We start from the raw sequence: 22,463 nt of genomic DNA, 5'->3' as shown, positions 1-22,463 counted from the left end.
ATTCTTGATTAACTTCCTCTGAGGAAGACATATATGAGATAGTAGGGACCTTAAGCAGCAACGACGACGACGTCAACGAGAAGGTCAGAAAACAATAGTTTTAATTAGCAAAACACTGGCTCTGCACGTGCGTTTTACACTTTGGTACATTTCTTTGCCGTCCTCTGCGAAACAACAACGTGAAATGACCGAATTTAAGGTTTATAGAGAACGTGAACGCATGATGATTAATTTTCCTTTCTCTTTCTGAACTTTAAAGGCGCCCCTACTACTTTAGCTCCTCGATAGTTCGGCCACTTTACACAAACTGAGAGAGTATAAATCATCGCGAATTTATTCGGAAGACGCGAAGGTAATTTTTTAAGTTCCGTCTCCGTCGGCGTCGTCGTCGTCTCTGCTTAAGGTCCCTAGTATCCCCGGAAAAAACGGTCACCGCCACAGTACTGAGAAACAGGACTTACCCGAGACTTATTTTAGCGTGAATAAGTTTTTTATTAAAATAAAGGTTAGTCCAGAAGCCAAGAAATTTATATGCGCCGTGGGACATTTGCCAATGCCCTAGGGTCAGCCCGACAAGCGGGGCGGGGTAGGGGCACTCTTGGAATTGACTGATATATTACGTGCCATAGTCGATGATTGCACAATTCACTTGGTTTCGCTTGATTACTTCCGTGTATTATATTAAAGACAACAAGACATTGACATCATGAATGACCAGCTCATCATTAAAACATCATGTTTGCACTAGACTTTTTTGTTTATCGTTGCAAACAAAAAGAAAATCATTGAGTATCGTGATTGAATTCTTTTGCATTGTTTTCAAGGAAGTTTGATTAATCGCGGACGTGATCCCTTGAGGATGAAGGTCATTCAATTAGAATAATCATCATCGCGGACTTTTTGATTATATCATAATAATTACACAAGACACATGTGATTTATCAAATATATCACAGCTCTGCTTCAGAGTGGTCTTTGCAGGGCTATGGCTAATTATCCCTTTACGCTGGCTGAGGTAAGTTTAAAACCACCTGGTTTGATTTGATTTGATTCTTATAATGTAACGAAAATGTTCGATGCAAATAAACAATAATAGCAGTCAGTTCACGATTAGGCAATTCATGTCATTATGTCAACACAATTTCTCTCGCATTAGCAGGAGTGAGTAAACAATGCTTCATGAATTCATACGGATAGCAATCCTCTTAGAATTGATTACATACGAAAAGAGAGCTCCAATCTACTCGAAAGGCATGAAGATTTTCGAACTCCATTGCAAGATCGTAGCTTCGCTCTATGCCCCAAGGCAAAGCCTGCAACCGCAACCGCGGTGTACTCCGAACTGCTAAACTTGGCATGCATTTGATGAAATTTGGTGGCACTGATCTAAGGTTAAACAACTCAAATGAAGTTTCGAGTATTGTTTCACTGTGGTACTGTTTTTCGCTTCAATATTTTTTCAGAAAAAGTTGGAAATGTTGTGCAATTTCAAAATTACAAGCCCAACTGAGAGTGAAGGATTACTGCCCCAGTGCGTTAACCTTTGAAGAAGGGCATATAAAATCTAATCATAAAGTAACTCACTAGTCAGCTTGCACGCCTGTGCTAACTGGGAATACTGTAAGTGAGGAAAAGGAATGTTAAGAGAGAGAGAAACAGTAACAATTTTGAAAATCTCAACTAGCCGAGAGGTGACCAATTGATTATTTACATAGCGTGGCCAAGGAACTATATCCAAGTACAGCGGTCAGAGAGAAGGAGAGAATTAAACAATTTTTTTCTGTGAACTGATTCCAAAGGCAGAAATTTGACAAAGTATACATTGCCATTTTAAAGTTTTATTCCTCAACTGCCTTCACTTTAATAGAAAACATTTCTAAATTTCATCATCAAATGTATTTACAGATTCGCACCTGCATAACTCGTGATTGAAAGCGAAAGGGGTTAGGGAATGTTTAAATGTGTTAATAAGCTCGTTGTTGGTTATCTTGTCGAGAAATTTAACTCAGTTGACAATGTAGTCAACTCAATACTCCGCTCCCGAGATGCCAATAAAACTGTTAAACAAAATTCCTAAGCGAATTGTTTGCATAGCAGTGGTGATTTAAGGTCGAGTTCGATTGACCGTATTCCGAAATATAAACAGTAATCTGTAGATTTCCACGCAAAGCGTTCGCTATCAGATATTGCAAAAGCCATTTTGCATTCCTGTAATGAGTCTAAAAACCTCTTGTGACGGAGTTTTAGTCATCATTGTGGGTATTCTTCTTCCAGGATACTGCCAATTAAACGCGCTGTTAATTTCGTGATAAGATGATAAGACTATTAAAGGCGGAAATTTTTACAAACTGACATGTTCACAGCCCTGGGCAAGGTCATGTAAGTCCAGAGTCCACTAAGTAATAAAAACCCTGCGATCTTTTTTTTTTTTTTTGTTGGTGATTTGAATTCGTTGTAGCCTTCTTTCTCACTGAAAACACTCCAAAGTATGGGTCCCTTGGAAATTTTTGTCAATCCTTTGCTAAGTTATGTTTAATAGTTAAATCATTGTTCGGTGAGTGATTTGCGACTTGTTTTCAACTTTATCGAGTTGGTAGTTAAAATGATCGGTTTTCTTTAGATAAATTAGTAAAAAGGAAGAAAAAGGCGATTTCAAGCCCGAGCGGCGCATGCGTTAGCTAGTTACAAAGCTATATAGTGCAATAAACTTGCTGAGTATATTTGAATTCCGGCAGGGTAATAGAATAAGCGATTACCATATTAGAAATAAGATGGACTTGCTTATACAGTCAACTTACGCGCAAGGAAGGTAAGGACTGTGTAAGGCGGTTTAAGTCGCGAACTTCTCAGTAGCGAAGAGACGAGCATCATTTTTGAAACTCGAACTGGAACAGTTGGAAGGGAACTAATACTGAAAGTTTAGGTGGAGGAAGGAATGAGAAGAAAACCTTAGCCTAACATTTTAATCGGCCGTCAAGTTAGAAATGACCGCAACCAACAAGAAAGTCATTCTAAAAACAAAACTAAAATCAGGTGGAAAGAAAGTGCTCGTTTGTGGCGGCAAAAGTTGCCCGGCTTGAGACAGAGCAATCGTACACCTACACACTGATAAGGGGGTTGGTTTCTAAAGAAACTGCGGTACTGCGTCGATGGGGAGTAGAAACGAATGTTTGATTCATCAACAGAGTTGATAACTAAAGGTAACTGATTGGCCACCATAAAGAGATTCAAGCGTTGACGTTTCGAACGTTAGCCATTTGCTCTGACGAAGGGCTAACGCTCGAAACGTCAACACCCGAATCTCTTTACGGTGGCCAATTTACCTTTTAGTAGTTATGAACTGTGTTGATAAACCAAACATTCGTACCTACGCAACGCGGGACTTGTTGAAACCAGTTTCTTTCCTTTTTTATTAGTTGGAAGCTTTAGTGAGTCATGTGAACGCAGTTCTCGGTCGAGCCAGTGATTTGGACTGTCTGCCGATCAAACCTGCTCAACGACTTTACCAAGCGCAGAAGAATGGAGTGGTGTTCTGGTAAGTGAGCAAATTGGTTGAACCATATTCTGGCTGCCTTAAATGTGCTGTAATCACATTTGAACCCTGCGCATTTCTTACTGAAACATGCTTGACTGAGTAAGTTTTAAATGTGGTTTAAATGTTTGACTTAGTGCGTCTATATACGGTTTAAATGTTTGATTAACCACCTCAGTACGTTTTTAGCACGTTTTCAAAATTTGACCATATTTTGACCATGTTTGGCCCTGTTTTGACCCTCCCAGTTTTTGACCATAGCGTACTCTACGCTTTAGCTTCGTATTAACGATTATTCTTACAGTGTTCTATTGCGCAATCGTCATTTTTTGTTCCATATATATTTAAAACATTTTACCGTTAAATTAAAACATTTTTTCCTCCGTATCATTTTCTTGCAGTAAATTAATAAACCGCGTCAGAAGAGGAACTATACCTTACTCAAAGATAAACAAACAGGTTAAGAACATACACCAAGCGCTTGAGAATCAGAAACTTGTGATTGAAGGAGCAAAGAGCATCGGTTGTGAAGTACATAACGTCAGTGCTGAGGATCTGTGGAGTGGAAAGGTACACTGCAAACTTTTACTGTTTTGGTATTTAACAATTTCTCCCATTTTTGCTATTTTTCACCCAAAATTCCCTGTTTATACGATCTGATCCTTTACAAGCCTTTGAATTGTTTACAAAGGCGAAATTTTTCCTAATGGCGGAAATTATGTACCAGATTGTAGGAGCAGTCGACGGATGTTACGGTAACGTTAAGCAAGCGTGTGTAGTGTTCGATCAGAAAGTGAGAGCCATTCTAGATGGATGAATAAATTAAATCAACAATTATTGGAGGATTTTTTATCCCTCTAAGGGAAATGTTATGACGTGATTCAAAACTGAAGCCTTTTCAGATATAAAGGGCCTTAATATTTGTCGTCTATTGCCTTTTTTTCCAGGAATATAAAGTTTTAGAAATTCTTTGGCAAATCGTAAAGGTAAGTCTGTACAACTTAGCCCTTACTTCCGCCACACTCGCTTTTAATAGGAAATTATAATTTGAGTATAAACAGAACTAAGTAATCAGGTGATGCTATTTGGTCGCTCCTGAGCCAAGCCTGAATGTGAGAGAAATCAACTTTTTACTCCCTTTAAGCCCAGCACTGTAGTTTATAATCTGGCACCAGACAGACTTTTATTTTTTGATGAAAGAATGGAAAGACGATAGTAAAGATGCAACTCAGTTGTTTTCTTTCAAAAAACGAACGTTTGGAGAGATTCGAGTTCACAAGCACTCGAATCTCTTTACGGTGGCCAGTTTACCATTAGTTCAGTATCAACTCTGTTGTTAAACCAAACATTCGTTTCTACTCCCCACCGACGCAACACCACAGTTTCTTTAAAAACTAACCCCTTTATCCGTTTGTTATTTTTCAGGCTGATTTGCTGTCTCGCGTCAGCGTTGAAGAACATCCCAAGTTAGCGGTGCTGCGTAAGAGCGGCGAAGACTGGGCCGAATTTGCCGAGGTAGCTAATTTAATTGTTTGTATTCGCTTCCTCAGTAACAATGTCGACTACTCTGTGTCTATCCACAATCATAACCATGGCAACATGTTTTCTTCAGCTGCCTCCTGAAGAGCCACTCATAAGATGGGTCAATCATCACTTGAGGCATTCAAATTACAGAGGTCCGGAGATGAGGAACTTTGACAGCAGTCTAAAGGTAACAACTGCCAACCACCTCTTAAATTAACGAGAAATACGTGACTCGCAAAACCTCGCGAAGCTAGGGGTAGGCGGACAATTGATTTGGAGTGAAGGAATGGAGAGGATAGTGCGTCTCCCGGAGTGTGCCCTTTGAAAAGCCCCACCCTTGTGCAATTGGTTTGACCACTCCCACTCTGTGTCATGTCATCCCCACAGGTTATGGGAGTGATACACTGTAGTTGACAGCACGTTAGGGATGCAGCTTTGTACTCTAGTTGGTTCAGATAATAACTGTGACGCGAAAGGCAGGAGTGAAATTTCTCAGACGCGGTCTACATTTGTCACTTTTCACGTCACGTAGCTTGTACAGATTTCGTCATATTTACTAACGAGATTCATGAACTGTATTATAGACATCACAAGGTGTCCCCTAACCTTAATTCTCACTAAAACACGCATAATTCTGTCAAACATGAAGTCACATGAAAGCGGCAAAAGGCCTGTTTTATATGAAGTACCCAAATTCAGGGTTAGGTGCATTTCTGGACATAAGTGCATATTTAATCAATGCTATTTGTTTGTTTGTTTGTTTTGTAGTTTTGGTTGTTTATCATCCTTTAATGGTACTAAATCATCTTTCATAAACATTCCTTCCTTGTCTTCCTCGTTATAAGTTTTATTACTCTGATTCTTTTATTGACGTGGATTGTTTATCTCTTCATACAGGATTCGGTAATCTACTGTCATCTTCTCAACCAATTGGCCCCAGAAAGGTATATATCTTTAGCCCTCGTTCCCTAAAAGATATAAGAAAGACCTGAAGAATTCCCTTTACCTTACTGTTACAGCAGAGCTACTGGTGCAAATCTTTGTTCTACTCTGATTTTCCTATCCTTTTGTATGCTATAAGGGTGACAAAGGCAACCCCCTTCAGGAGTGCAGTTCACAATGTGGAGTACCACCTCGAGGTTTATATAAATCAATCAGGAAAAGTACGCTCGTGACGTTGGTGGTGTGGCTGTATAACGATCTCAATTTGACCAATCATAACTCGCGTATTTCTTTGAACATTTTTTTAGTTATTATTTTTTAAGCCGTTTCAATGACGTTTTGTATCTTTTCCGCAGATGTAACTTTTCTCCCCTTGCTGAGCAAGATTTGTTTGTCAGAGCAAAGAAACTCCTAGACATGACAGAGTACGTTGGCTGCCGGAAGTACTTGACGGCCCATGAACTCGTTAAGGTAATAACCGCAGTATTTTCAAACTTTTGATCATTTTTTTTTATGTTTAATACATGCTGACCTCGATGGTGCTTCTTAATAGCTAGACATTCAAAGCTGAAAAATTGCGACAAAATTTTCTTAAAAAATCTCGTTGTTAATTTGGCAAATCTTTCTCTACTATTTGAAGTGTTCCTTGCCTTTTTTTTTTCTTTAAATTGTAAGTTTCAAACTTGACAATTTACACGTAAATTAAATATTCATCTTATATAACGAGGTCTTATGAACTTAAGACAAAGAAAGATTCTATTAGGAAAACAAAATGTGAATTCATAGGCCGATCTATTCTGTAATTCTACGTTTTTCAGTCTTGTTTAATTGAGCATACATATTTGTTTTTATATAATCCAATTACTTTTACAAACTTTTATATTATACAAAAGCGTTACCACATGCCATATGAAGACCGAAAAAACTTTGTGAAGATGTCCATGTCCACCATGACTATAATAATAACCAAAAATTCTTCACGTGTCACCTTTTCTTTTCCAGGGCAATCCGCGGCTTAATCTAGCTTTCTTGGCAAACTTATTTCATGCCAGACCAGGACTTGAGCTTCCAGTCAATGACATGGACGCCGTCAGACTTACAGAAGAACTGAACTCAGCTCTTAGCAGGTATTGCCGACCTACAACGTGAACGTAAACAAGCTGGGGCCTAAGACAGAATGCGGCTACAAGAGCCGATTTCAAACGACAGATAATGTCGTAAGCTGTGCTTTACCAGGCTGTGTAAATATATAGGGGCTTTAGTTTCTAAAGAAACTGTGGTGCTGCGTTGGCGGACGACTTTTCTTTCCTTTCAGAGAGAGTGGAAACAGAAGAAAAAAAGCCTTCTGCGTAAGAAAGGGGAAAACAAGAACATCAACAGAGAGAGGGTTGAAAGGGGGAGGGAGGGGGACGAAAGGGGGGAGGAGAGGGGAAGAAGAGTTGGGGAGGAGAGAGAGAGAGGAAGGGGTGTGTGTAAAAAGAGTAAAAAAGAAAACAACTATCTTTTTTTTCAAACTTTCTCTCTCCGTCTATCATGTTTTTCTTTGAGCTCTTATTTGAGATGTAATCCACGTATCACGTTACATTACAGTAAACCATGTGCTGACAATAAACTTTTATGATAAAGTATTTACTAAGAACCAATTTGAGCAACTATTGGTAACGTTTGAAATATTCCAAGACACCTTCTGTCAACTCCTACAGTCTGAATAGGGTTGAAATACGTGTTTCAAAGAGCTAACAAAAATTACTCTTTTCTTCAAGGTGTCGTTACGTCGAAGAAGAGCGGAATATCTTACTTCAAGTGAGGAAGGAAATGTCAGAAGAATTTAAGGACGCGCGCAAAACATTAGAGGAAAGTCTGAGAGAATTGGAGATTCTCAAAAGGAAGGCTACGAGGCTAGAAGATGAAAACCAACACCTTGTAAGTAAAATATCCGTTATTCGTTGAACTTACATTCAAAGTCAAATGTAGTAAATTCATTATCCTATTTAAGTAAAATGTTAATAGGGCTGCTGAGTAATTAAACTAAGTAGCGATGTCTCTGAAGTCCAATATAAATACTGAAACAATGTGGATCACTTAAATGGGTAACAGCAAAGCGTTAGAAATAATCATACACTGATAGTTAACAATTATTCCACGAGTGCGCGTTCGATATGAGACGGTTATAGCCAACAACGCGCATAGCACCGAGTTGGCTATAATCATCTCATATCCAACAAGTGCAATTGGAAGAATTGTTTTATTAAAAACAACCAAGAAATATTGCTAGATCTTGCTGATTTCTCTTTGCAGACCAGAAGACAATTTAATGGTCGCGTTTTCTCGGGCATGGTATAATGGCTGATATACCATGGCCGCTAAACCAATCAAACCTCTGGAATTGCATTACCCAATGATCACGTATTCAATAATCTAGATTATGTTCTGGCGTAACGGACCTAATATCGCTCATTGCTTCATGCAATGCAACTGGGTTGAGTTCAGCGTGTGTGCTGCGTGACCATTGCTATGCTATGTGCAACTTTTCCTTCCTCGTTGAACGTCTTTTTGATTGTATCACATCTTATGTCTCTTTTATGAGCAAAATAATTCTTTGCTTTTGGGTCAAAACCGATTTTTCTGATTTTCGTCTTTTTAGACTGGCGTGGAAGAAATGTTTCAGCTTTTAAAAGCAGAAAATTCGCTTCTTCAAAGTCAGCTTGATGACATGAAAGCCGTGGAAATGGATTCGCAAGCAACGATAAACAACCAAGAAATAACGATAAACAGTTTGAAGACGGAAAAGGAGGTCGGTGTTAGTTTTACTAGTCATTAAATTTAAACTGTATTCTTTAACTGCAAATTTGTCAAACAACTAATGATCATTAACCAGAACTCGGAGAAAATTTCTGTAACCGGTGAAAGTTTTATGCACCACACGGAGTGAAGGAATTTAAGTAATTTAGTAAGATAGCAAGCGTGGAAAATGTTATATTAGTCTCCTATACCCCTAGCTTAAAACTGAAAATGACCGAGTTCTCTTGACGCGAACTAGAGCAGATAACAGAAAGCAGCGCGTCATCACTGGGTCACAAGTGATCAGCATTTGATCAAGTGTTCGACATGATCCGCCGTTTGGTCAAGTTTAGTTTTTGTTCTTGTTGTTGCTGTTCGTTGGAGGGCTAGCTTTTGGAGATGTTTACACGTGGTTTCATTTTCGAGGTCACAACGAAAGTTGGATAGAAATGTAAGAATCTAAAGATGATATTCGAGCTACCCATAAAGATTTCGCGTCATGCATAAACTATATGTCCCCTTTTCCGTGAAGAACAACAATTTGCTGTACATTAGCTAAGACTGAAGTTATGGGTTGATATGAATGTCATAGAATGTGTTTTTCTTAATCCAGGTATTAAAGAGGGAATACGAGGATAAAGTAAACGAGCTTGAAAACAAGATTTCCACAATTTCACGGAAACAAACAACCATGGTTCTTCAGAAAGAGGCTATCACGCACGAGCGAGACGTAAGTATCGAGAAAGTCTGGGTTAGAGTGGGGAGATCCTGTTTACCGCAGCCCCGTTCCCAGGTCTAATCGAGCTTATCGAGGAAGCCGAGCTGTCCGTCTGAGGCATGTGTCCGAGCGTACAAGCGCGAGGAATGCTGGGCGCGTCTTCCCGATCAGCTCCACGGGTGACGTCACGGCCTTCCCGCCAAAAACGACGGGGGACGAGTCTGTGTTTTCGCAGTCTAAAACTAAAGTTTTAGCTCTATTTTTAGATTACAAACTTTCTATTAAGGTTGCCTTGACAAAAAGCGCTTTCATTTCATCAGAACTGACCAACCAGATCGGACATTTTACATGCGAATGGATGCGCCAATTTGTGTTATATGGTGGTTCTTCAAATTCTTTCCCAACGATGCGTACATTTTTGAGAACAGGCTATTTTGAAAAACGTATAGAAATGATGCATTCTATTTACAAACTAACAAGTGTGACCGGTGAGTGGAAGGCGTCCTTACTGCAAACCTCTAGAGTTATCAGAAATGCAAACACCTCTTTAAAGCTACATCAAAAGAAAACATCAGCATTTCCAATACGTGCATTATTAATGATGTCCTCATATTGCTATTTTTCACCAAGTTTATATTTTCTTATAAACAGCTTCTAAAGCGAAAACACGACAAATGCGAAGCGGAACACAAAAGACTTCAAGCTCAGGTAGGTGAATTAATCAACAACAGTTACATTTCGACACTTAGCAGAAAATTCCAGGTGAATGGAAATGGAACGGAAACTTTTCCGAAAAAAAAAATCGGACATTTGGGTCCCGGAGAATTCCGTTCCACTCGTCCATTTCTACTCGGGCTCACTTTCTCCGTCGTAAATAAATTGAGGAAATGGAACGGGGTTTCTTTTTCCGTCGGGTACGGTTAGCAACTGAATTTTTTCGCGTCTTAAAACAGGAACTTATTGACCGAGTGGAAAGAAGACCTGAGGTTCACGGAAGGATTTCTGATCAGCGTTCCCGATGTTTCTCTTTTCAGGTTGATCGCCGTCAAAGGCACGTCCAGCAACTTCGCCAACTTTTCAAATCTTATATTTCGGATAAAACGCTTGCGGAAACACTTTATGGGGTAAGTGTACCAGAAAAGTTCGCGAAAGACTCTGACTGACTCACTCACTACTAGACCATCAAGATTCGCAAACATCTGACCGTCGGATGACTGACTGGCCGGCTGACTGACTGACTGACTGACTGACTGACTAACTGACTGACTGACTGACTGACTGACTGACTGACTGACTGACTGAATGAATGAATGAATGAATGAATGAATGAATGAATGAATGAATGAATGAATGAATGAATGACTGACTGACTGACTGACTGACTGAATGATTGACTGATTGAATGACTGACTAACTGACTGACTGACTGATTTAAAAAATTAACTAACAGATTATTGGTGCTTGCAGTTGCTGACTTCTGTATGCCCGACCACGACTGTCTGACTGATTGTCTGTCTAAACTCTGTTTTATTTTGCGCACATTCTGAAGGCAGGTTTCTAGGGCTTCAATAAGCCTAATAGACTTCGAAAACCTTTCTGGTCATATTGCATTTAACTATAATCTTGAACTTTCTCTTGTCAGGAATTAGACGCTACTTCTCTACAAGGTGCCAACGGTAAAAGTAAAGTATTGAAATGTAAGTAACTTGGTCAATAGCATGGGTCATTATAATCTGACTCAATTTGACTCAAGACATTTTCTTCTTTTCGTATAGTTTGTCAGGATGGGGGTCCATCTTTAGAAGAAACCACGCCACAAGTGTTTCTGCTGAAAGATAACTTCCTGTTTGTTTTCAACAGCGAGAAGGTAAAATGGAGCCTCTTTTCTGAAACGTTTTGCCGTGAAAGCCATATTTTACCATGACATTAGGTGCATGTTCCGTTTTTCGTAAGAAACCGCAGAACCATCGTTACCCTAGCTTGTCCAGCGGAACGGGCAACGGACCCCGTAGATACGTCGTCTAATCAACGTTAAGGTGTAACCAGATCCTTGGTGCTGACCAAAAGGATCGCAGCCTCTGGGAACGAGGTTGTAATGTAAAGAGAAACGAGTGAATTAGTGTCTCTCGTGGTTGCGCCTTTGCTGCTTTGGTTTAATTTCTCTATAAAGACATCCGCGCTCCTTTCTTTTCAATTCTATTTTCGCCTATTATTAAGCACACCGATTTTTATTTGAGTATCACTGATTCCTCGTGGGACAAATTATTATTTAGCACTTATCTCCACCGCTGAAACAGATGAACAAGTGCTATCACTGCTAATTAACGTTTCTGTTTCACCACAGGAGGAACAACCCAAAGAGGTGTTTCGTCTCGATCAAGCGACGGTTCACAGGGGGGATAGTGGTGTGTTGCAACTCAAGTTTACTCCAAAACAGGTAACGAAAACACAGGGGTCTGCGGAATTTCTTTTTCAATCAGGCCAGTTGCATGTCCTACTCCAAAAACCACGGGTGTGTGTGTGTGCGTGGGGGGGGGGGGGGGGGGGAAGGTACGAGTGAGGGATTATGGGATTGTTTGGATGAAGGGATAAAAATTGCGCCGATGAGTAGATCCATTTCTATTTAATAAATACTCTTTTAGGTGAAAAATATTTAACAAGAGCTACGCTAACCTGAGAAAAATGCAGCAGGGCTTGAAATAACGGCCGGTCAACGGGCAATGTCCGGTCAAAAATGGGTTCAGTTTGTCCGACATTTTGTCCGGTCGTTTACGCTTTCAAAGGAAAAATTTAACTCAGAGCTGTTTCTTCAGTTGAATAAGGTTGGACATATTGGGAAAAGAAAGATACGACCAGACCAGCAGAAAAATGCACTTATTCGTCAGCGCGATGTCCATCCCACTACGACCCAACAAGTTTCACAGTTTCTGGGGTGGGGAATTGCTTTTGGGTTACTAATCTTTTCCATTTGCATGAAAATAACTACAACTAATCATCAAGTCACAATTTTCTTGTTTGAACTGTTTAACTAATTCCGTACTTTCACTTGCTGCTTCCCTTTTCAGATTTCTTACTACATAAAAGTTTCGCCCGTATCAAAACTCAAGGACTTACAGCAGGAACTAGAGGTGGCCGCTGACTGGTGGACTGAGAGACAGCGGACGTCACCTGGCTCCAGATTCAAGGATGCAGTGCGTGCGAACATGTTGACCAGAAGTACCCACAAAAGAAAACTAACTCTCCCTGCACTCATATCCACAGACATATAAACTCGCTGGGAAAATTAATGAGCAAAAGGACAACAAAGAGAAAACACACGACTACACGTGTAACCATTTATTTATTTTTATATTTTATAACGTTATTTATGATTAAATTTAAATTATTTCATACTTTGTAAAACTGGATGTGACTATAAATACGTAAGAATTTTTAAAACAACTTTCAGTTTTTTGTCCTGACATTTTGTACAGCCGACGGAATAAACTTATGCTTCACGGTTCCCTTTATTTCAAATAGGTTCAAATAAGTACGTTTCACTCTTTCAGAGCATTCTCTTAGCCGGCGGGGCCTTGGCACGAGGATCAGTACGAAGGCCCCCGCCGGCTAAGAGGGAAAAAGAGGCTCTGGGGACGAGAATGTCTTTCGGAGGTAACCAAATGTCCCCGTTCCCTGCAGGATCTCATTAAAAGAAATTTTTCAGTTTTGATCTCTAATTCTACCCGGCTGAAAGAAAGCGTAACGATTCCCTCAAACGATGACAAACTTCACACCCTCTTTAATTAAAGGGGCAGTGTCACCTATTTTTAGTGTCATTTTTAAATAGCCATGGAAACGTTAAAAACAATGGTACAGTTTTGGTAACAATAATCGTACCATTGCACAGAAGCTGCCGATAGTTAGGATGGAAACGTATTGTAACTTGAAAAAATTACCCAATTTTTTCACGTTCTTCCTGTGTATTTTTGAGAAATCACTAAAAACTTATCATAGTTTGTATTTCTCTCATTTCCGCCGTAGTGCTCTAAGAGCAAATTTATGTTTGAAAACGAAAGTGCCTCTGTGAAATATTTGACACGTTTTGACCAAAATACAGCAAAATTTCCGTGGCAGTGCTCCTTTAATCTGAGTATAAGGCCTTCGAAAATCGACATAGCGGCACGGAACCATTGGTCGAGGTTTGAACGTGGAATTTTGTTTCAATGAAGAAGGATAAAATACTTTTACTTAAACGTAAACATCTACAAATATCTATAAATCTAGCTCTGTTTAATTTAAATGCTCATTGATTTCTTTATCATTTCGTCTCTTGAGAGTGAATTAAAATATGAAAATTGCGTTACTGTACTTCAAGCATTACGTGTTTTGCATTTAACGATAATAAATTAGGCTGCGATATTTAAATTCTGTAAATATTTCTCATATAATTTGCAGCTTTTGAAGCAAATAAAAACATTTTGTAAATAAAATTTGTCATCGTCTTAGTGTAGCAAGACATCTTCCTTCTTAAATATCTTTGTCATCTCTTCAATAATTTTAGTGCTAAATATACAACAGCTACTGTGGCCAGATTTTAGGAACATTTCAATTTGGTAGAACTACAAAAATCTCGTTGTAAAAATGCCTGATGCTTAAAGCCATGAACAAGGACTAAAAAAATTCAAACGACGACTTTAACTAAGTTGGCGCATCTGTTTTTGTCGAGTTGTTAGTTCTGCAACGGCGATTAGAACCCAGGCTACATCACAGTTGGTAACCACGGCTACTGGTGGCTAATCACGTGGGATCTAAGGGAAATACAGCAGCATGCGTCAGCAGAAAAGGGCAAAAGCTCTGAACAAACTCGTCCCCAGGACCATCTCTATTTCATTAAGACGGCCCTGGGGATGGGACTGGGCTCTATAATGATAAATAATATCCATAATCGCGGCGACGTTTAAGAGAGTAGGGAAGGTAGTCCCGGTGTGGTGGTCTATCTCTGCCTGATTTCATTAATCTTTCACATTCATGCGTGGGTTGGGTGGGTGGGTGAGATTCAAAATATGGACTTAAAGCGGCTGACAGTGGCGCTTTTACATGCTGACGTCCGATCTCACTCCACAGAAGAATTGTTAACCGCCACGAGACAATGTGATATGTGCGGTATATAAGTACATTATACCATTACAGCTAGACTGGAATAAGAAGCATGAAGTCAAAATTGCCGAGCCTCGTAAGTACGAGCCTCTTAGAGTCTCTTTCCAGTCTCCCTTGCCGTGCTCACCTTTTACTCTTATCCTCTCGAACGTACAGTACTGAAGACCCACTACCCAACGCAAAAATGCGGCCTGTTTTGCAGCCTGTACAATATTTCAAGTTTTACTTTGTAATTTCAGTCAATATTCGCGTTAATTTAAAATGGTGATTTCTTGGACGGTTAGTTTGTGCGACGCTTATTTCTACCATTTTCCCCCAAACAAGAAAGCCCATCCTTTGATAAAGTCAGTTGAACGACCACACTGTATGAAAAAAGTTTGAGCAGAAAATGTTTGCGTACAATGCTTACGACATTTTATTTAATTCATTCTCTCAGAAAGTCTTTCGATTCTCAACATTCAGTTCAGTGATTTCTGGGTAAACTGAATCTCTTTGGAATCATCAACGAACTTTTCCTTGATAGAATACAAGATCACCACAGTCGCGTCAATTTTCACGGCTTCATTTGGAAATTTCACCTTCTCTTTCGCGTTAAATTTCCGATGAATTTAAGCTGATTTAAGTCGCGTTCCTTTCCAATACCTTCCTCAACACAAACTTTTATTTACCATGACATAATACACCGTCAATTTTGTTATTCTTAAATTGTAATGCAACGAAAGAAAACTTTGTCGCACGTACCTGTGTTCGGAGTGTGTAAATTGATCTTCAGCAAACCTGGTTCCTCTAGTCCCTTTTCTAATGTAGAAAAAAGAGACCAATACTATTGAAAGCTGACTGAAATACATGAAATTCATATGTTTGAACTGCGGATGAGAGAATAACTAAATGAAAAGACTATTGTGTACGCCACTTAAGAAGCTGCGAAAAGGCCTGAAAAAAAAATTCAGGCTTGAACGGGATTTGAAACCATGACGAGCTGCGATACCGATGCAGTGCTCTACCAACTGAGCTATCAAGCCAACTGGGAGCTGATCATAGTGTAAGTTTGTAATATACTCGTAAAAGGCGAAGACCATCGCATTCGTGTAAGCAACAAAAAAATTTCAGGCTTGAATCGGATTCCAGCTCGTGACCTCTGCAAAGCAAATGTTAACCCGAATTCGATACCCGAGTTCGACCGACATTCGATTGAAAATCGCTGTAAGTTTACCTCTTTCTGTTTGAACAAATTTATTGGTAAAGAGAAAAAAAGTAGGAAGACCTTATCTGTTAATTGAGCTTCAAATCGCAAAACGTACTATCACTACAGACTTAAAAAAAACGCTATTGTTGCCAAGTACCTTGAAAAACTTTCCGTAACTGTGAGTTCTGTCTGACCAACAGTTCCTCGCGCGCTTTTGCTCTTCTCAGCTCCGTCTGCAAGCTTTGAAACTGCTCTTTCATCAAATCCACGTCCTTCTCAAGTGTAGAGCATTTCTCCTGAGACTTCTCCAGCTCACAAGTTAACTGCAAACACTTCGCTTTTGTTCCATCCAGCTCCTCTTTCAGAGTATAACACTGGTTCTGTAACACGTCCAGCATATTTCCCTGCGTGAAAATATTCTTCTTGGAGTTCTCTAGTTTTACTTGAAGCGCTTGGCAATGTTTCTTTCGCGCTTCGAGTTCGCCTTCGAGTTGTTGCAACTGTTCTCGAGTATTGTTCAGCTGGTTTGTCACATGTACAAAGCGCTTCTTTGTGTTGATAAATTTAACTTTCTGCGTACAGTACTTGAGCCTAGCGCTGTTAAGTTCTTGTTGCAAGACACGACAATACTCTTGAGAGCTTTCAACCTCGTTGGAAGCATTTCTGCTTTCTTTCTTCGCGTCTTCTAACTTTTCCTTCAGCGATTCGCACCGTTTCTTCATAGCTTCAAGCTCGTTTTCTAATTGGTTGCATTGCTGGCGATACATCGTGACCTCCTTTTCAATGGCTTCGCATTTTGCGTTCGACTTATGAAGTTCCGTCTCGAGAGAAACACATTGCGCTTTCGACTGTTTCAGTTCCTCCTCCAAACTACTAACTCTTCTCGAAGATTTTGAACTACGACGCTTCCGTGAACTCGTTGTTTGTTCCCTGGAAATGATAATGAACGTTTCGTCCCGTTGAACAACGGAACACGCTGAAGTTTTTCCAATCAATCTCCACCGACGCGCAAGTCGTAAAGCTTCGTACGCCTTCTCGGTCAAGTCCGGAATGAGTCGTAACACGAGATCGAAATCGTGTATTCTATTCCTTATCCCTATTGGGTAAAGTCCTTCGGAACTCGTTCGGCTAAATAATTTCTCGTCTATAGCACCAGAAGTGAGGAGGGCATCCCATTGGTTTAAAACCTTTTCCAGATCTTTAGGGACGCTCCTTAGATGCGATAATACTTTCTCGTTTTGGAAGAAATCGTTCAACGGTTGGTAAATGCCTTTTCTAAAACGCTCCAGTAGATTTTCAAAGCTCATGCAAAGTTCATCAAATCTCTGCAGCACATTTGATTCAGGAGTATTAGACTGACTCTTTGGGAGCAGAATTCCACGCAGTTGAACGTTTCTTTCCCATGAGGCCAGCTCGGCAACGTATCTGCAAAAATAAAATGAACAGAAGGAGACGTAATGATGAAATTACTGTTCTGTAACAAGTTACACTAAAAGCTAGCATTTTAATAGGAGTTTGTAAAACCGTACACACCCAAACGAGTCCAGAAAAAAAAAACTTATAGCACTCGCCATAAGGCGCTGTTAAACTGGGTAATTTTTCGTGCATCTTGTCTAATCACCTCAACAATTCTCCCTGGTTTTCTTTTTTGATATATTTTTTCAAATCCATGTGACCTTTAAGGGCTCGCAAAGTAAATTCCTAACGGAGTATCCAACAATCTGAGAGTCAAATTCTACTCCTTGAGAATGAGCACTAAATGGATTTGAGACTTCGTAATTCCATGAAAAACGTATGGTCAGCTTCTAACCTCCAAAAATTATTTCACTAACAAGATCAACAAAGTCAACTCACCCTCTAGAAGTGACTCCTCCAAAGGACCTGTGATTCCAGGACTGCCAGCGGCGGGTCACTTGTTTAAGTTTGCGATACAGCTCCTCAATGAAATGGTCCTTTTCTCTCTCACGTGACAGGTTCTGTATCCGGGTTTCAAATGCTGAGCACTGCTCGGCCAACCACACTTCACGAGCTGTCTGGGATAATGCCTCAAAGTCCTCATACTAGAACAGATACCAGTGAAAATGATTAGTATTTTATAAACTTTGCACAAGGTGCAAAACTGGTACACATCCCATGGGAAGATGGATGAGCAGCACTGCCCAAGCATCTTAAACTTTACCCTGCTACCATGATAAAATGGCCATTTTCTGACAGAACACACAGGACAGGGGCTGTTAGGGGATGTTTCAAGTATGGTAGTTGAGAGAACATATAGGTGGTTGGACAAAGAAATACGGTCAGCGTGGAAAGGTGGAAAGTTTGAACGCAATTGAAGCCTCAAGATCACAAAATAAACAGAGAACTACATTTCTTTAACAATAATCCTGCAAAATTGAGCAGAATATTTAACAATTATCCTGTGAAATCACGTAGAATATTGCCTGACCCTTTGCTTACAAGGCCGTAGGCTGAGTTGGCTAAAATCAGGGGGTATTCTGCAAGACTGAGAAGGACAATATTATTGTTTTTTATTTTATTATTCAACACATTGATAACAAAGCACTGTTTTATTGCAGAAAAGCTAAAGACGATCTTTATTTTACCATTTTTCTCCCTGACACATGAAATTACGTATATCGCAGGATTTATTTATTTATTTATTTATATACATTATTTAAACAGAAATTCCAGTTCAGCGTAGCTGGTTTAAATGGAGATCTGTATAAAATAATAAGAATAAATAATCAAATATAGAAATGAAAGCAAAAAATCATTCAAAGAGTTCATGAAGGTGAGAAATTAACTAAAGTGATTTAGATGTTTCTTGACTCTCAGTTTAAAACTAGTGAGAGACTGATCATGACGTAGGATACCTGTTATGTACGGATGACGAATATTCAGTGCACCATGACCATATTTGGGCAGTGTTACAATGTGTTGAATAATAAAACATGGTACCCTGGTTGCATGCCAAATTTAGCATATTTGGAGAAATTTGGATTTTCAGGTCAAATCATCACTTACACCAGTTTTTCCAGAGAGCTCTTCAATTAACAGTAACACTTTTAAAAGCTCAATCACTAAAATTATTAATATTTAAATTTCTAAAAAAAATGTGAACAACTCTGACTTGTAAAAACGTTAAAAACGAAACGTTTATCAAAAACTTAGGAAAGACGTTTCAGCCAAAAACTTTTAACGTTTTTACAAGTCAGAGTCATACACATTTTAGATTATATTATGTCCGTTCCTGACTGCAATTTCAATCAACAATTTCCACTGACAGACGTCATACCAATACTTACATAGTAATCTTTCATTATGTCAAGATTATCCAGGTATCCCTCTAAGTTGTAACTTCAAAATACATTTCTAGGAAGTGTAAACAGGAAACATTTCTCACACAGTTGACAAAGCTGAGGAACAATTTCCCTGAGACATAAATGTATAGATAAAACCAACTTTTTTTTCTTACAGCATGCATCATTAGGTAATAAAGGTGAAAAGAAAAGAGGAATTATTTTTATGTGAATAATCTACAAAATATTGTACATTGTCTCTGTATAAAACCCCAAAGGAAGTCCCCTCCAGAATCTTTCCTCTCCTCCTCCCCACCAAAAAAAAAATCACTACATAATGTTAGCCCCCAATCACTAATTTTAAACCCCAAAAGGGTCTCCATGCATATACCTGAATACCCCAACCCCCACCGCACCCCCCTAGAGAGCATAAAAAGTGATGTAGCTTTTGCTCATTAATCTATATAAAATAATTCATTTTTTTAAAAGCCCATATAGTAACATGTTCCACATTAACATTCTTAATTTCATTTTACAGTGAAAAATAGCGACAGCTGAAAATAAACCATTTTAACAATGAAGCTGTTAAGTTTTCAGGTAATTTGCAACTTTTCTAGACACGCAGGTGTTTAATTCATTAACAACTTCACTTATTATCGCCGCTCATGTTTCATAATGAGAGGAAAGAAAATTAAAAATTAAATCACCTGTTGCACAACGAAACAACAAAACACAACAAATAATTAATGTCTTTCTCTTACAGCTGTAACAGTAAATTGCTCTGTTCCACAACAACATAAATTCTTGTTTCACTTTACATTTGGCTCAAATTTAAACAAGCAGTGCACAAAATATAACATAATTTGTTGAAAAAATCAAGATGACTACTTCTATTAATTTCAAAATACTTACATTCCAGTATGTCATTTTTTTTTCTTAACTCTCTATATAAGCATCGCTGGATTTTATGTGGTCAACCCAGAAAAACTGATTTTGCCTGAGCAATGAAAATAGTTTTCACTGCAAGGTGTCCAAGTTTAATCTGTATATACTGGCAAAACCAAACATTGCTAGAAAATTAATTAAAACAAATCCAAAGGGATCCAATTTTGAATAAACATGAGCCAATGGCTTCATTCAACAGGTGTCATATTTGGGTGAAATATAACATGAAGTAAAATCTGCAACCCATGGTGATGTAACAGAAACAAAGAAACATACGCGTTATTAATACAAATATTATTCATCCTTCCTGGGCTGATCTGCCTCACGGCTTTGACTCTACTAAAACAAAACACTATGAATGGCATTATCAGTAATACCAACGAGCAATTTATGGGTGCAACTCAACAAATCTCCATCATTTCAAACAAAGAAGAAATTGTACAATACTGTGTTCACAAATAAAACAAGATTGTACTGTACTGAGATTTTTCCAAATTTGCAATTCAACCCAAAAATCTCTGTAGGAACATTTGTTCTAGGATGGCTTCCTTCGGTCTATAAACAAATTTTTGTAAAATATAGTCAAGAATTAGCATATTTATCATGAGTTTCTAATTTAATACTTTTTCAAAACAGTGCGTAGTTAACAACAGTTAGTGGGAGCTAAACCTGCGTAGTGATGCAAGCTTTCACTCTCAGAAGTGCCATTAATGCTACAAATATTTTGGGGTTTAAATATAATCCACAAACCTTTTGCCATGATACGTCAAAGCCATCGATTTCAGCGATGAAATCCAAGCGTTTCGTTGTTTATTTCATTCAATGTCTCTTAGCACCTGTCAGAAATAGTCAAGGTCGATCTTAAACCAAATATGGAGAAACCTCAGATCTGCTAAGGAGATATAAACCCACAGCTTGTAGGACACAGTATTGGCGCGTCGCAAAGAAAACAGAAAAAAGTATTTAGTCCATTTACAAGCGTGACGTAGAAATTGTCACACACGAACAGTTAGCATGAATCGAAACGAAACCATGAGGCTTCGATCGAGGCTATGAAAGCGAAAATTCAACGGCCACAAAATGGAAAAATCAGTTACAAGCAGTGAAACTTAACAATGAGAAAAATGAGCTTCTTCTTTCCCAGTATTGTCAAAATTAGAAAAACACTCGCTGTATATACGTGGAAAGTCCTGCCTCCGGCTACAGCTAAAAGGAAAGGCGCAAAATTAGACGACTGACTACATTCAAACACGCACACAACTTTTTTCAAAAAAAATCCAGTCCGAAATCTTGTGTTTACGTATAAGCCCTTCCAATATAGATTTTTCAAGCAAAAGAGCCGATATCAGGAAACACAAATTTTCCTTACTTCCTTTACAACTTCCCCAACTGGTCCGGAAAAAGCTCTTCACCCAATTCAATGTTCGGTTTCTTTTCCTAGGATTGGAAAAAATGAACTACGGTTCCGTGGAAGGAACAAATAAGCGCAATATCCTAGAAAAGCAATTTTTCATCTACTTGAATGCCGCACAGCTGATCCCAATCGAGTCACAGATACGCCCGTGGAAACAAAGGAAATTCGATTGGCGTAGAGCAAAAATGCTTGATTCAAGGAAATGAGTATCAACCAAGCCAACCATGCAACTGAGTTACAACTTTGTGCCCGAAAAGTGGAAACAAAAGAAATGTTTTCTTGGCTTACCTGAAGCTCCCAAAGACACGACGATATAGGCGTCTTGTTTTGGTTCGTAAAGTTCATTCATTCGCGACCCATTCAACTGCTCCCGTGCATAAATTATGACCGCTCACACGTCACGAGCAGCAACAGGTGGTTGTTGACAATTCTTAACCACGTGGACACAGCGTTGAGTGACAGACCCTTTTTTATGGCTTTTCCCCTTCGCTTCGCCACATCAGCTGCTCTAGCCCAGGCCTAAATCAAAATCTCCTTTCTGCAGTGCTCAGTGAATTAAATGTCTGCCTTGATAATACGTAAAAGAGCTTTATACGCCTTGGCTTGTACGATAGCTTGTACCAGTTGTACTCCATTGTTCCGAACGCGTGTATAAAACCTGTCTTGGGTAATCATCATCGCCAAAAGCTGCAGGTTTTCTCGTTACACGAAAGCTAAAAACAGATCGTTCATATAAAATAAAATAAATTCACAAAACCCTATCCAGAAAATTTTAAATTATCTTAAAATTTAAAATTAACAAAAAGATCTTGTGCACCTGGTATTTGTTCTACCATTACGCAGAAGTCTTACCAAAATATTACTTTCTTCGGCAATATTTCGTTAATAAATAATGTTCGTGCCTTTGGAAAATCCGCCATTTTGGATACGAACGTTCACAATGCTTCATGGGATTGAGGATAATTTTTTACCATTGCGGCCCGCCT

General features: G+C 39.0%; 2 protein-coding genes across 2 annotated transcripts; one reads left to right on the top strand and one right to left on the bottom strand.

Annotated features, from left to right (window-relative positions):
• The first annotated feature begins 779 nt into the window (after positions 1-779).
• On the top strand, positions 780-12,869 carry LOC146483707 (uncharacterized). Its single transcript, XM_085105850.1, has 18 exons — positions 780-1,015; positions 3,417-3,535; positions 3,934-4,102; positions 4,480-4,518; positions 4,958-5,047; positions 5,145-5,243; positions 5,954-6,000; positions 6,355-6,469; positions 7,001-7,125; positions 7,762-7,921; positions 8,643-8,792; positions 9,393-9,509; positions 10,149-10,205; positions 10,532-10,621; positions 11,140-11,194; positions 11,273-11,364; positions 11,842-11,934; positions 12,563-12,869. The coding sequence occupies exons 1-18, from the start codon at positions 986-988 to the stop codon at positions 12,764-12,766; spliced, it is 1,851 nt and encodes a 616-aa protein (XP_084961976.1). The 5' UTR covers positions 780-985; the 3' UTR covers positions 12,767-12,869.
• On the bottom strand, positions 12,819-22,395 carry LOC146483706 (uncharacterized). The gene is made up of 8 exons (XM_085105851.1): positions 22,295-22,395; positions 21,766-22,190; positions 20,814-20,899; positions 19,125-19,191; positions 17,674-17,879; positions 15,977-17,244; positions 15,375-15,431; positions 12,819-14,284 (listed from the first exon to the last, which is right to left on the bottom strand). The coding sequence occupies exons 4-8, from the start codon at positions 19,137-19,139 to the stop codon at positions 14,274-14,276; spliced, it is 1,557 nt and encodes a 518-aa protein (XP_084961977.1). The 5' UTR covers positions 19,140-19,191; positions 20,814-20,899; positions 21,766-22,190; positions 22,295-22,395; the 3' UTR covers positions 12,819-14,273.
• Positions 22,396-22,463: the final 68 nt, after the last annotated feature.

The sequence above is a fragment of the Pavona decussata genome, unplaced genomic scaffold (assembly GCF_977016875.1).
Source record: "Pavona decussata unplaced genomic scaffold, jaPavDecu1.1 SCAFFOLD_38, whole genome shotgun sequence".
Classification (NCBI taxonomy): Eukaryota; Metazoa; Cnidaria; class Anthozoa; order Scleractinia; family Agariciidae; genus Pavona; species Pavona decussata.
The sequence above is the reverse complement of the archived record's forward strand: the minus strand, read 5'-3'. Positions and strand labels throughout refer to the sequence as shown.

Excerpts from the sequence above, each read along its gene's own strand:
- LOC146483707 (XM_085105850.1), top strand. The coding sequence starts at position 986 with ATGGCTAATTATCCCTTTACGCTGGCTGAG. Across the intron at positions 6,470-7,000 it reads CGGCCCATGAACTCGTTAAG|GGCAATCCGCGGCTTAATCT; the intron begins GTAATAACCGCA and ends TTTCTTTTCCAG. Across the intron at positions 9,510-10,148 it reads CTATCACGCACGAGCGAGAC|CTTCTAAAGCGAAAACACGA; the intron begins GTAAGTATCGAG and ends TCTTATAAACAG.
- LOC146483706 (XM_085105851.1), bottom strand. Across the intron at positions 17,245-17,673 it reads GGAGGAGTCACTTCTAGAGG|ATACGTTGCCGAGCTGGCCT; the intron begins GTGAGTTGACTT and ends TTATTTTTGCAG. Across the intron at positions 15,432-15,976 it reads GTTACGGAAAGTTTTTCAAG|AAAAGGGACTAGAGGAACCA; the intron begins GTACTTGGCAAC and ends TTTCTACATTAG.